The sequence below is a fragment of the Astyanax mexicanus genome, chromosome 24, assembly GCF_023375975.1.
Source record: "Astyanax mexicanus isolate ESR-SI-001 chromosome 24, AstMex3_surface, whole genome shotgun sequence".
Classification (NCBI taxonomy): Eukaryota; Metazoa; Chordata; class Actinopteri; order Characiformes; family Acestrorhamphidae; genus Astyanax; species Astyanax mexicanus.
In genome coordinates this window covers 32,489,172-32,501,168 of record NC_064431.1, presented here as the reverse complement: position 1 = coordinate 32,501,168, position 11,997 = coordinate 32,489,172, and the positions used below count along the sequence as shown (strand labels likewise).

At 41.3% G+C, this 11,997-nt stretch overlaps 1 protein-coding gene across 1 annotated transcript; it reads right to left on the bottom strand.

Moving 5' to 3' along the window:
* Positions 1-892: 892 nt before the first annotated feature.
* On the bottom strand, positions 893-10,353 carry irf6 (interferon regulatory factor 6). The gene is made up of 8 exons (XM_049471822.1): positions 10,060-10,353; positions 8,631-8,806; positions 7,546-7,741; positions 6,588-6,683; positions 5,974-6,195; positions 4,546-4,938; positions 3,709-3,827; positions 893-2,387 (listed from the first exon to the last, which is right to left on the bottom strand). Exons 2-8 carry the CDS (start codon positions 8,802-8,804, stop codon positions 2,157-2,159), a joined length of 1,431 nt encoding a protein of 476 aa, XP_049327779.1. The 5' UTR covers positions 8,805-8,806; positions 10,060-10,353; the 3' UTR covers positions 893-2,156.
* Positions 10,354-11,997: the final 1,644 nt, after the last annotated feature.

Below are 11,997 nucleotides of genomic sequence, written 5' to 3'. Positions count from 1 at the left end.
CAGCAGAGGGCATTGTAAAGTCAGGATTTAACTAGTTTATTTAATCAGTTTTTCAAATTATGTACTTCACAAAAAATGCAAAACAGATTTATATTTTTTCGGTGCTGGCTTTATCCCCAACCATCGTTGAATCAGTACTAATTTGAATAAGTCATGGTTTGTCTTCCACAACACTACTGCAAAAGGAGAAGGTGTCCAATCCAAAACATTTTAAGAAACTATCCTAATATGCAGTTTAAAAACGTTAGAAAGATGAAACTGGCACTCATCAGGACTGCCCCAGGAAAGGAAGAGCAAGAGTTTCCTCTGTTGTACAGGATACGTTCATCAGGATAAGTTACCAGCCTCAGAAACAGCAAGTTAACAGAGTAATTTGTTTTTGCACATTTTTTCCCACATTAAATTTTTTTTATATATATGGATAATTTTAAAGGAAGAAACAGGCAGAAATGGGGAAATGGGTTCTTTTGGCTCCTGAGTTCCCCATAGAGTCAGTAAGTCCAGCTGTATCACTCATCACACCCAAACAGTACTTTGGGAGGGGCACTGAGTGATGTTTAGGTTTAGGGGCGGGGCATGAGGGAAAGCTGATTGGCTGAGCTGCAGCAGCAGCAGTGTGCCTCTGATATCGGTGAGATGCAGATGGTTGGATGTCAACTGGTATGTTTTATAACTTCAAAAGAACACATTTCAGCTTATAATGAAACAAAAAATATGGTTTAGGGTTCAGTGGCTCTTTAACCGTTTAAGCAACCATCTTAACCACCTTGACCAGATGAAACTGGCTATGCTGGGTTTTAATTTTTTTTTTTAGCAGAGAAGGTTTAGACCAATGGAGATCATTCAGCTGGATCATGAAGCAGCTACACAAACAGAAGGAGGAAACGAAGCAGAAGCTTTGCTTATTTTTTATTTTATAAAAGCAGAGAGACTCAAATAGAAGCTATGAAATCATTAGATGAACTCACAGAATCGCAGAAATACAGAATTATAGTTTACAGTTCCCGCAAGTGAGGCAAATCCCAAAATACAGAAACATCCAGAACACAATCCACACAACCTAAACATCTACACAACTCCAGACACGTTCACAGAGACGTACAGCTACAGGAGAATTCATCAGTGTACTCTTATTTAGAACAGGATTTTAAAATAGTAGAGCATAAAGAAAAATAGAGCTGTTATTAAAGCTACAGTAACGATACATCAAATACTATAATAGACAGAAGCAACACCACCAGAACTGCACCATAACATCATACAGGGGGTTAGATTTAGCCATTATCCACCAGGGGTCAGCCTAGACTTATTAATTCATATTAATAAGACTGTTAAATACAGTCAGATATATTGTAAAATTATATATTATTTAAATCATACAGTATGTATTGTAATATAAGCTATAAAATAACAATACATTTATTTATTACGTGCAATTATTGTGCAGCCTGAATGATGATGATATGATGTTATTTAATGAGGATCATTAAGAACAGAGAAAGTTTATGAGGTTATGAATATATTAATATATATATATATATTTTTTTTTTACGGAATAACCCTTAGTTCCCTTCTTCTGTGGCTTTAAGAGACTCTAAACTAGAGAACCCAAACTGTTCATCATCAATGATTAACAGAATAAAAATGAGTGCAGGACAGACTTTGACCCACCGGCCTGCTGGCGTGTGTATATATGTGTGTATGTGTGTATGTGTGTGTGTGTATATACCCTATATATTCTATTTAAAGATTCATCCTGTTTAAAGATATCATTCATTCTATTAATAATAAGAATAATAACAGAAATAATATCAAGTTCTAAACGGTTCTAATCTGGATGGATTCATCTTAATGTCTGCAGAACCTCTACACCCATCCATACATAATTATATCTTACTTCAAAGAATTAGGTTTTTATATTAAATAAGAGGTTTTTAATAACCGTCCATGGAAACCACCAGGTTCACCAGGTTCACCAGGTATCTGTAAGTGTTTGCTATGATCTTTTATATTAAGTATTTTAAATGTGCACGAAATATCTAATTTTATATATATATGCATGTACAGGGTGCAGACGTTCCACCAACGTAAGTACTTTCACGCCTACACCTCCCGGCAGCTGCAGTAACAGAGCGCCCCCTGTGTGTTAGAGTGTGTTACTGCGCGTGCAGCGTGGCAGGCAGGTGGACGTTGGCCCCCGGGGGGAGGGGCCAGGTGTCGTGGCCCTGGTGCGTCTGTAGGAGGCGGTAGAGCTGCTTCAGCTGAGTGACGATGTTGTCCTTGATGTCGGGGACGGAGATCTGCAGCCGGACGCTACCGCTGTCGAACGAGCGAGTCCCGTCTCCAGAGAACATCTCGCAGATAATGCGAGCCACCACCGGCACCACCTGCAGGAATACACCCCATTACTGTACATTCACCACAAGCTCCGCCCCATTCACACCTGCAGGAATACACCCAATTACTGTACATTCACCACAAGCTCCGCCCCCATTCACACCTGGAATTTAAATGCGTCCATAACTATTAGCGTAGATATAAATATTGGTGTCAGAAGTGGTTCAACTTGCGTTGTGAAATCATGACCACTAGATGGCAGTGCTGTACTCTCAGTATTGTTAGATCCATCCACTGTTCTCACTGAATGAAAAAAGTAAACTCTTCTTTGATTTATACTATAACAATTTGAAAACAATTGCAATTTATCATGTTTTGCAATATATTCTATATCGTGATATGTATTGTATTGCCAATACACGGCCCTACACTAATCACTACTGTAGGCGTTCACACCTGGCACACCTGCTTCTCCTCTAAACACTTATCATATCATTTCCGCTAGAGGCGGGGCTGGAGGCGGAGTCATGGAGTTAGCAATGAGTTTTACCTTTATCCATTAGCTTGTTATTGTAGCATTAGCTTAGCTAACCTGTGCAGACGGTGGACGGTGTGGTATTATGGTTATTATATACTCGGGGTGGGAACGCTAATAATAATCACGATACTGTGATACTCAATATATCTCAATATATAAGACAATTCTCTGCGATACTACATATCATCTGTGTTACTAAAGAGAATCCTCAGAAATACTCATAAATAATCAAATACCAGAAATCATGGATTGATTGGCGTTTCAGGTTCACACAAAAGCAGAGGAACTGTTCAGGAATTCTTTGATTTTTCCAAATTGAAAACCTCTGGAATATAATCAAGAGGAAGATGAATGATCACAAACCATCAAACCACCAAACTGAACTGCTTGAATTTTTGAACCAGGAGTAAAGCAGCATAAAGTTATCCAAAAGCAGTGTGTAAGACTGGTGGAGGAGAACATGATGCCAAGATGCATGAAATTAAAACTGTGATTAAAAACAACCAGGATTATTCCACCAAATATTGATTTCTGAATTGTATTATTTGTGTTATTTCAGCCATTTCTCATTTTCTGTAAATAAATGCTCTAAATGAGAATATTTTTATTTGGAATTTGGGAGAAATGTTGTCTGTAGTTTATAGAATGAAACAACAATGTTCATTTTACTCAAACATAAACCTATAAATAGCAAAATCAGAGAAACTGATTCAGAAACTGAAGTGATCTCTTTATTTTTCCAGAGCTGTATTATACACTAACCTGACGTCTTTAAACATGTTCATGTGATTCTGAGAGCTCTGAAAGAGTCCAGGTGTGAAACTCAGGCTCACCTGAACCATGATCAGCTTCCTCTCCCTCGGCCGGCCGTCTGGCCACTCCTCTCCAAAACACATGTGGATATCAAACTGAGGCAAAGTAGGAGACTGACCACGCTGATGAGCAATTACACCTAAAACACACACACACACACAGTTACTAAAATAAACTGAATTAACCTTAATACTGAAGTATTTCAAAAGGAATCATGTAGTTACTTAAACGTGTTAAACAAACCAAAACACAGGAGTTGGAGAATGAAACTGAAACACCTGGTTTTAGAGCACAATAATTGATTGTGGTGACGGACAGTTCTGGTGGAAACAGGAGAGTTGAGGTGCACATTGAATTCTGCTTGGATTTGATCAGCCGTGGTTTTATGTTTTTTGGATACAATCCGGGTTAGCACCCGAACATCCCTTTCAGACAGCTTCCTCTTACAGCATCCACAGTTAATCCTGTTGGATGTGGTTGGTTCTTCTTGGTGGTATGCTGACATTACCCTGGATACCGTGGCTCTTGATGCATCACAAAGACTTGCTGTCTTGGTCACAGATGCTCCAGCAAGACGTGCACCAACAATTTGTCCTCTTTTGAACTCTGGTATGTCTCCCATAATGTTGTGTGCATTGCAATATTTAGAGCAGAACTGTGCTCTTACCCTGATAATTGAACCTTCACACTCTGCTCTTACTGGTGCAATGTGCAATTAATGAAGATTGAACACCAGCCTGCTCCAATTTAGGCATGAAACCTAAAATCCCACACTAAAATGATGACAGGTGTTTCAGTTTCAATGTCCAACCCCTGTAGATGTGCTCTGTAATGATTATATGAGTGGGTATACGTACTGCTGAGGAAGGACTCCAGGCAGAAGAGTTTGACCTTGCGTTGGCGTTCGATGAGGTTGGGAGCGTTGGGGTTTGGAGCACAGGGTCCGGACCAGTACACTTTACACTGGCACAGCCGCACCGCGTAGATGTCGTGTCCGCTGACCTCCAGGATGAGTCCGCGGTCCATCACGTCCAGCAGGCGGTTGGTGAAGAGCCGCTGCTTGTCGTTGTTGATGTGCTCGATGGGGGGGAAGCGGAGCTGCTCCAGAGAGATCGGACCGAACAGCTCCTCCTGATTCACCATCGGACCCAGATCACCATAGAACAGCCGGCAGCCCTGAGGGTTACTGACCGTCACTGCTGGACACACCTCCTTACCACGGTAATAAAACTGCACCTCCAGATCAGTCACTGAAAACACACAAAATACTCACAATAATATTAACTCTTCATTTTATCAATAACTTTATTACTGCAGACTAACTCTAATTCTTCTCTTCTCTGCTGAAACTGAGACTCAGTTCTCAATCATGTTAATCTGAGCTAAAGGCTAAAGCTGCTGTTTCCATGTGGGTCAGCCAGACGTCTTCCTGCAGCAGTTTTTAACTCCAGTTTCAAAACAAGAGTCTTTATTTGAAGGTGTAGGAAACAGTACTCACCGCTCTCTGACTTCTTCTGTAATTTCTCTAAAGAAACGAACTTCTACTTTTAATAGTTTTAACAGAGTTCTCTGTGTTTTATCTGTGTCTTTTTCTAGTTATGATGATGAAAGTGTGAATGTGCTGTAAGTGTGTATATGTGTAAATGCTGCAATAGAGAAAAACAGCAGTAACACCATCTGTTCCAGCTCTGTTTCAGTGTGTGAAAGACTACAGCAGCAGTCAATCTGTGCTGTGTGTGTGTGGTTTGAGGCCTACTCAAAAACAGAACTGCTCAGCTGGAAAAATGAAGAGATCGCTTCAGTTTCTGAATCTGTTTCTCTGGTTTTGCTATTTATAGGTTTATGTTTGAGTAAAATTAACATTGTTGTTTTATTCTATAAACTACAGACAACATTTCTCCCAAATTCCACATAAAAATATTCTCATTTAGAGCATTTATTTACAGAAAATGAGAAATGGCTGAAATAACAAAAAAGATGCAGAACTTTCAGACCTCAAATAATGCAAAGAAAACAAGTTCATATTCATAAAGTTTTAAGAGTTCAGAAATAAATATTTGGTGGAATAACCCTGGTTGTTTTTTAATCACAGTTTTAATTTCATGCATCTTGGCATCATGTTCTCCTCCACCAGTCTTACACACTGCTTTTGGAGAACACATTGATTTTGGTTTGATGGCTTGTGATCATCCATCTTCCTCTTGATTATTTTTAAGTGGTCTCTTATGTTTTTTCGCAAGAGTACGAGTATGTGTGTGTGTGTGTGTGTGTGTGTGTGTACTCACTGGGCAGGGAGCTGATCCAGGTCTCCGGGGTGGTGAACAGTGTATCTGGTATAGTGGTTATGGGTGGTTGCTCCATGTTGGCGTGCTGGATCTCCATCTCCACGTCCATTGGCTCTTTCTTAGGCCACACCTCCGAAGGGACAGGGGGGCAGCTGGGGGGTTGTAGGGGGGACACAGATCCTGGTGGGGTCCAAACAGGAGGTGCCAGGGGGGAACTGCTAACTGCATATAAATATACATGTAAATGAGCTTTGTTCTGATAGGCCGACCTATATTGTGCAACAGTCAAGACTGAAATACAGCTCATAATGACAGTGTGAATGGGAGGAGCTAAAACTGCTGTATACTGAATGGGTGTGGCTATAAACTGCTGGTCACTGAATGGGTGTGGCTTAAACTGCTGTAGGCTGAAAGGGTGTGGCTTAAACTGCTGTAGGCTGAAAGGGTGTGGTTTAAACAGCTGTAGGTTGAATGGGTGTGGCTTAAACTGCTGTAGGCTGAATGGGTGGGGCTTAGAACTGCTGTAGGCTGAATGGGTGGGGGTTAAACTGCTGTAGGCTGAATGGGTGGGGCTAAAATTCAGGTGTATAACAGAACTGTAGTTTGTGACAAACCTGGAGGGTGGTACGGAGGTGGTGGGGGTTCTGGTGTATCTGCAACATCATCATCCTCACCGTCAGAATCATACGTAGGAACAGAACCTGTAGAACCTGAACAAAGACATAAAATACATAAAACACAGTAAATATAACACGTTGTCCCCTATTTTCGGCCAGTTTCGCCGTTTCCTTTCCCTGAAATTCAAAAACACTTCACCTCCCGCCTCTGACTAACACTTAAACTTTATTTTTACAAAAAATTCCATCATAAAACATATTTTAGTATCGCTAACAATGCTGTAAAGCTGTGTGTAAAAAACTGTGTGGAGCGTGCACCCCATTTTTCTTAGCGCAACGGCTTTTTTTTCCTCGATCTTTTATTTTGTTCACTATTTATGGACCCTAATTCTAAGTGAAAAAAGGTGTCGCCATGTTTTTCTGACGTAATCAGAGTATGGATGCCCATACAGGACAAATGCAATGTCATTATACAACACTGGGAGCCGCTGAATCCCATAGGCAGAGTGCAGACAAAGACGCGGCCCCACAAAATATAAACCTAGCAATTCAAATATATGAATTATTACACACATTATCAATTACCAATATCAGGTTACACCAGGTTAGAGTTGTTATTAAGATAAAAGCTTAAGTGTATATATTTTCCAGTTACTATGGAGTATTTTAAGCTGAATATTAGGTGGCCGAAAATAGGGGACGCTTGTAATTCCGCAGGTCTTGCCGCTGGGGGGCGCCAAAGTGAACAAAATTTTAATTCTTATAAAAAAAAAAAAAAAACATTTTAATCTACACATTTTAATCTCTCCTAAAAACTGTTTATTTTGGTGAGTAAAGCTCTTACGTTTATTTACAGAAAGCTTAGTTTTCCAATATTTTGACCGAAATAGCTGAGAACAAAGCCTACAACGCTAGTTATGTTAAATTTATGTGTGTTTGAGTAGGTGTGAATTACCAGGGTTGCTGAGAGGCTGGGGGATGTCACACACGTCGTAGATCTTCAGGGGGTTGATGGGAACTTCTTTGGTTCCGTCGTAGATCAGGTTAAACTCCCGGCTCTTGTTTAGAGCACAGCGGAGCTGAGCCTTCCACTTCGCCGGGTCCGGCTCGTCCACGCCCTCCTGAAACTTTCCCGTCTCCACAGCCCACGCCTGAAAACACACACAGAACACCAGTGTTTCAGGCTGCTATCGTGTCTATGTTACCTTCTGGCTCTCTTCTTTTAGTTAGGCTGTTTATAGTCTCTATAAAATACTTCATATTCTCTTTTCTACATAAAACAATTCAGAACTAATTGTCTCTTTACCTTTACAAGCTACCTGTCCTGCCTGACATCGATGGACTTTCTGCCTTAAGACAGGTTGCTAGCTGCCACGTGCCTTGGACAAGTTACTAGCTGAGACCTGCATTGCACTAGTTGGACTAGGTGCTAGCTGACGCCCGTCTTGTACCAGATATTTACATGGACTAAAACATGGACTTAGCACCTAGCCCATAGCAGGTGCTAGCTGCCACCTGCCTTGGACAAATTACTAGCTTCCAACTGCCTTAGACAAGTTGCTAGGTGAGACCTGCCTTGGACAAGTTGTTAGCTGCCACCTGCCTTGGACAGGTTACTAGCTGTCACATGCCTTGGACTAGTTGCCAGCTGCCAGCTGCCACCTGCCTTAGAGTAGTTGCTGGCTGCCACCTACTTTGGACTAGTTGCTAGCTGCCACCTGCCTTGGATAAGTTGCTAGGTGAGACCAACACTGGAGTAGTTAAACTAGTTGTTAGCTGCCACCTGCCTTGGACTTGTTGCTGGCGGTCACCTGCCTTGATCTAGATGCTAGCTGCCACCTGCCTTGGACTAGGTGCTAACTACCACCTGACCTGGACTAGGTACTAGATGCCACCAGCCTTGTACCAGATATATGCAACATGACTTTAATTTGAAATTTCGGAAAATTTGGAGATTTTTGAAAATTAGTGACTGAATGTAAACTACTGTTCATTTATTGGATATGTGGTTACCATGGCTACCTAAGCAGCCTGTCTGACCTTAAAGATGGTGTTCTCCTCCTCCTGCTGGGCGGTGTGCCGGGTGGCATGTTTCCATGGAATCTGAAAGCGTTTGGCCTCACGGTCCAACCACACCAACCCTGGAAACACCCCGTTATCCACCTGAGCCACCAGCCAGGGCTTCAGCCGCACACGCCGGGGGTGCACCGACATCTCTGTGGGGGGTGATAAAAAAATCACGATCAGTATAGACTGATACTCAGTATTAAGAGACTCGGATCGGTATAGACTGATACTCAGTATTAGGAGACTCGGATCAGTATAGACTGATACTCAGCATTAAGAGACTCTGATTGTTATAGACTGATACTCAGTATTAAGAGACTCAGATCAGTATAGACTGATACTCAGTATTAAGAGACTTGAAATGGTATAGACTGATACTCAGCATTAAGAGACTCTGATCGGTATAGACTGATACTCAGCATTAAGAGACTCTGATCGGTATAGACTGATACTCTCAGTATTTAGAGACTCTGATTGGTATAGACTGATACTCTCAGCATTAAGAGACTCTGATTGGTATAGACTGATACTCAGTATTAAGAGACTCGGATCAGTATAGACTGATACTCTGCATTAAGAGACTCTGATTGTTATAGACTGATACTCAGTATTAAGAGACTCTGATTGGTATAGACTGATACTCTCAGCATTAAGAGACTCTGATTGGTATAGACTGATACTCAGTATTAAGAGACTCTGATTGGTATAGACTGATACTCTCAGCATTAAGAGACTCGGATCAGTATAGACTGATACTCAGTATTAAGAGACTCTGATTGGTATAGACTGATACTCTCAGCATTAAGAGACTCTGATCGTTATAGACTGATACTCAGTATTAAGAGACTCAGATCAGTATAGACTGATACTCAGTATTAAGAGACTCTGATTGGTATAGACTGATACTCAGCATTAAGAGACTCTGATTGGTATAGACTGATACTCTCAGCATTAAGAGACTCTGATTGTTATAGACTGATACTCAGTATTAAGAGACTTGAAACGGTATAGACTGATACTCAGCATTAAGAGACTCTGATCGGTATAGACTGATACTCAGTATTAAGAGACTCTGATTTGGGATCAGTATCAATTTAGTACTAAGATGGTGTGACGTCACACTCACTGACACCGGATCAGGATGAATCAGCTTCAGTATCGGTATGAAGGAAAGCAGCTGGAGGTGAGCTTTGAGATTGTCTCTGGAACTCTCCGTTCCACCTTAAATCATGCACTACCTGCTGCACAATTTAAGGTGGAACGGCGAGTTCCAGCGAGAAGCACAGGTGAGACTCAAATTTACCTTCTTACCTGCTTTGTTGTTGCTCGTGCGCGGCTAGAGCTAAAAGCTAAAGCTCACGCGCCTCGAACTAAACACAAACAATGTTCACCTGAGACTCACCTGTCTGCAGCGCGCGCGGGCCGGAAGTTGCCAAGCAAAGCTCCTGCTTGAGTTTTGGCTGTTTCTTTAAACTTCCACACACCGACCAAACAAACACACACACCGACCAAACACACACACACTCCCTCAGAGAGTGAGAGAAAAGTGTGTGTGTGTGTGTGAGAGAGAATGTTTTGCACGAGCTCTGTTTTTCCTCCTCTCGACGCTTCCCGAAACTCAGGTAGGCGGTGACGTCAGTCACGTTTCAGGGCGGCACACCTTTGCTCAGTGGCTCGCGCGCAAACGCACACCACGCTCTGAATCAGCTTCTGTGTGTGTGTGTGTTTCCAGGAACTGCAGGCCTACAGTAGGAAAACGGTGTGCTCTACAGAGGACGGGGGGCGGGGCCAATTAACCGACGTTATTGATTAACCGCAGTTATTAAAAAGCCAACGGTATTAAATCGGTTTTAGAACAGTTAGAACAGATTTATGGAATATATAAAACATGTCCAAGAGGTTTTTCTAGACAAAAATCACTCTCACATAAAGGGATCTTACTAGCTTTATTCTTACCAGTTTAGGGCTCTGTTACTATTATGCAAATAAGCTGATGCTGGCCACGCCCCATCTTAATGCTGAACATTTATCACACGTTACTAATAGCTTGTTTCTAAATAACAAAGCACAAATAAGCTAGTTTATACTTAACTGCGATAGGAGAACATAACTATCAAAAAAATGTTGCTGGCTTGCCGCGATCAGTAGGTACAGATCCCTCCTTCAGAAGAAGTCTGCTTGGCTAATCCTGCTGTGTACTGTCTTTCAATCTGAGGTTTTCAACCAGCAGACCGATATAACATTTCTTTAGCTGATCTAGTGGGTGGGGCTCGCCATAATAATGTAATCACTCTAATATACAACATTACATTCACACATTAAAATCCCTCTTGGTCAGCATCAGTTAGTTGTCAGTGAGTATAATAAATGTGACATGTGATGTCATTCCCATTCTTAAACTTCTTAAGCATATATTCCATCTATTTATGTTTTTAATTTTAGCCACGCCCACTTTAAAATGTTTAGGTCCTATATCTTGCAGTCTTTTAAACAGCCTGAGTCTTTCACTGTGTTCAGTCATAAATGACTCAAACAAGAAACAATTGTTTCGCCTTGGGTTTGTAAAAATGAGGATTTGGATCCCCCTGGTGGTCAGTGTGTGTAAATGCATGGCTAATGTTGTTTGGCAAAGAAGAGTTGGCAAACGTTTCATGGGAGTTACGTTCACATTACTAGGGTGAAGTGATTCAAATCAGATTTTTTGCTCAATGTGGCTCAGATCTGATTTTTTCATGGCTGTGTGAACATGCCATATCCGTTTAAATTTTTCAAATCAGATTTGAATCACTTTTATAAGTGGTCCTAAATTGGATACGTATCTGATCCACAGACATGTGACATGAATGTGAACGGTCAAATCTGAATTAATGAGTCTTTTTGCTTTTACGCATTAGAACTAGCATTAGCATTAGCACTACATGCTTCTCTCTCATACCCACACTCTATCTCTTAGTGCAGCTGAGCAGCTATAGCTGCAAAAAAAAAAAAAAAACAGCAAAAGCAAACCGCCTGTTTTTTTTTCTCCTCCTGGACCTGAGCATGAACTTCAGAGCAGCTGTTTACTGTTTCTCCACTCCAGCAAAAGATGCTCCACATATGAGCTGCTAACTCATCCATTTCCCTTTATAAAGCTACGAGTCTCTCCTCTCTCTAATATGAGGGTTTTTGTTGGTGAAGAAGGAGACGTTTATACAGGTATCAATGTGCAGCATGTGAGACGATTCAGGGACAGATTCAGATTCGTTCACATTACACACAGATACAGATCACTTACATTTACAGGGAATGTGAACAGACAAGATAGACAAATCTGATATGAGCAAAAAATCGGATTTAAGCA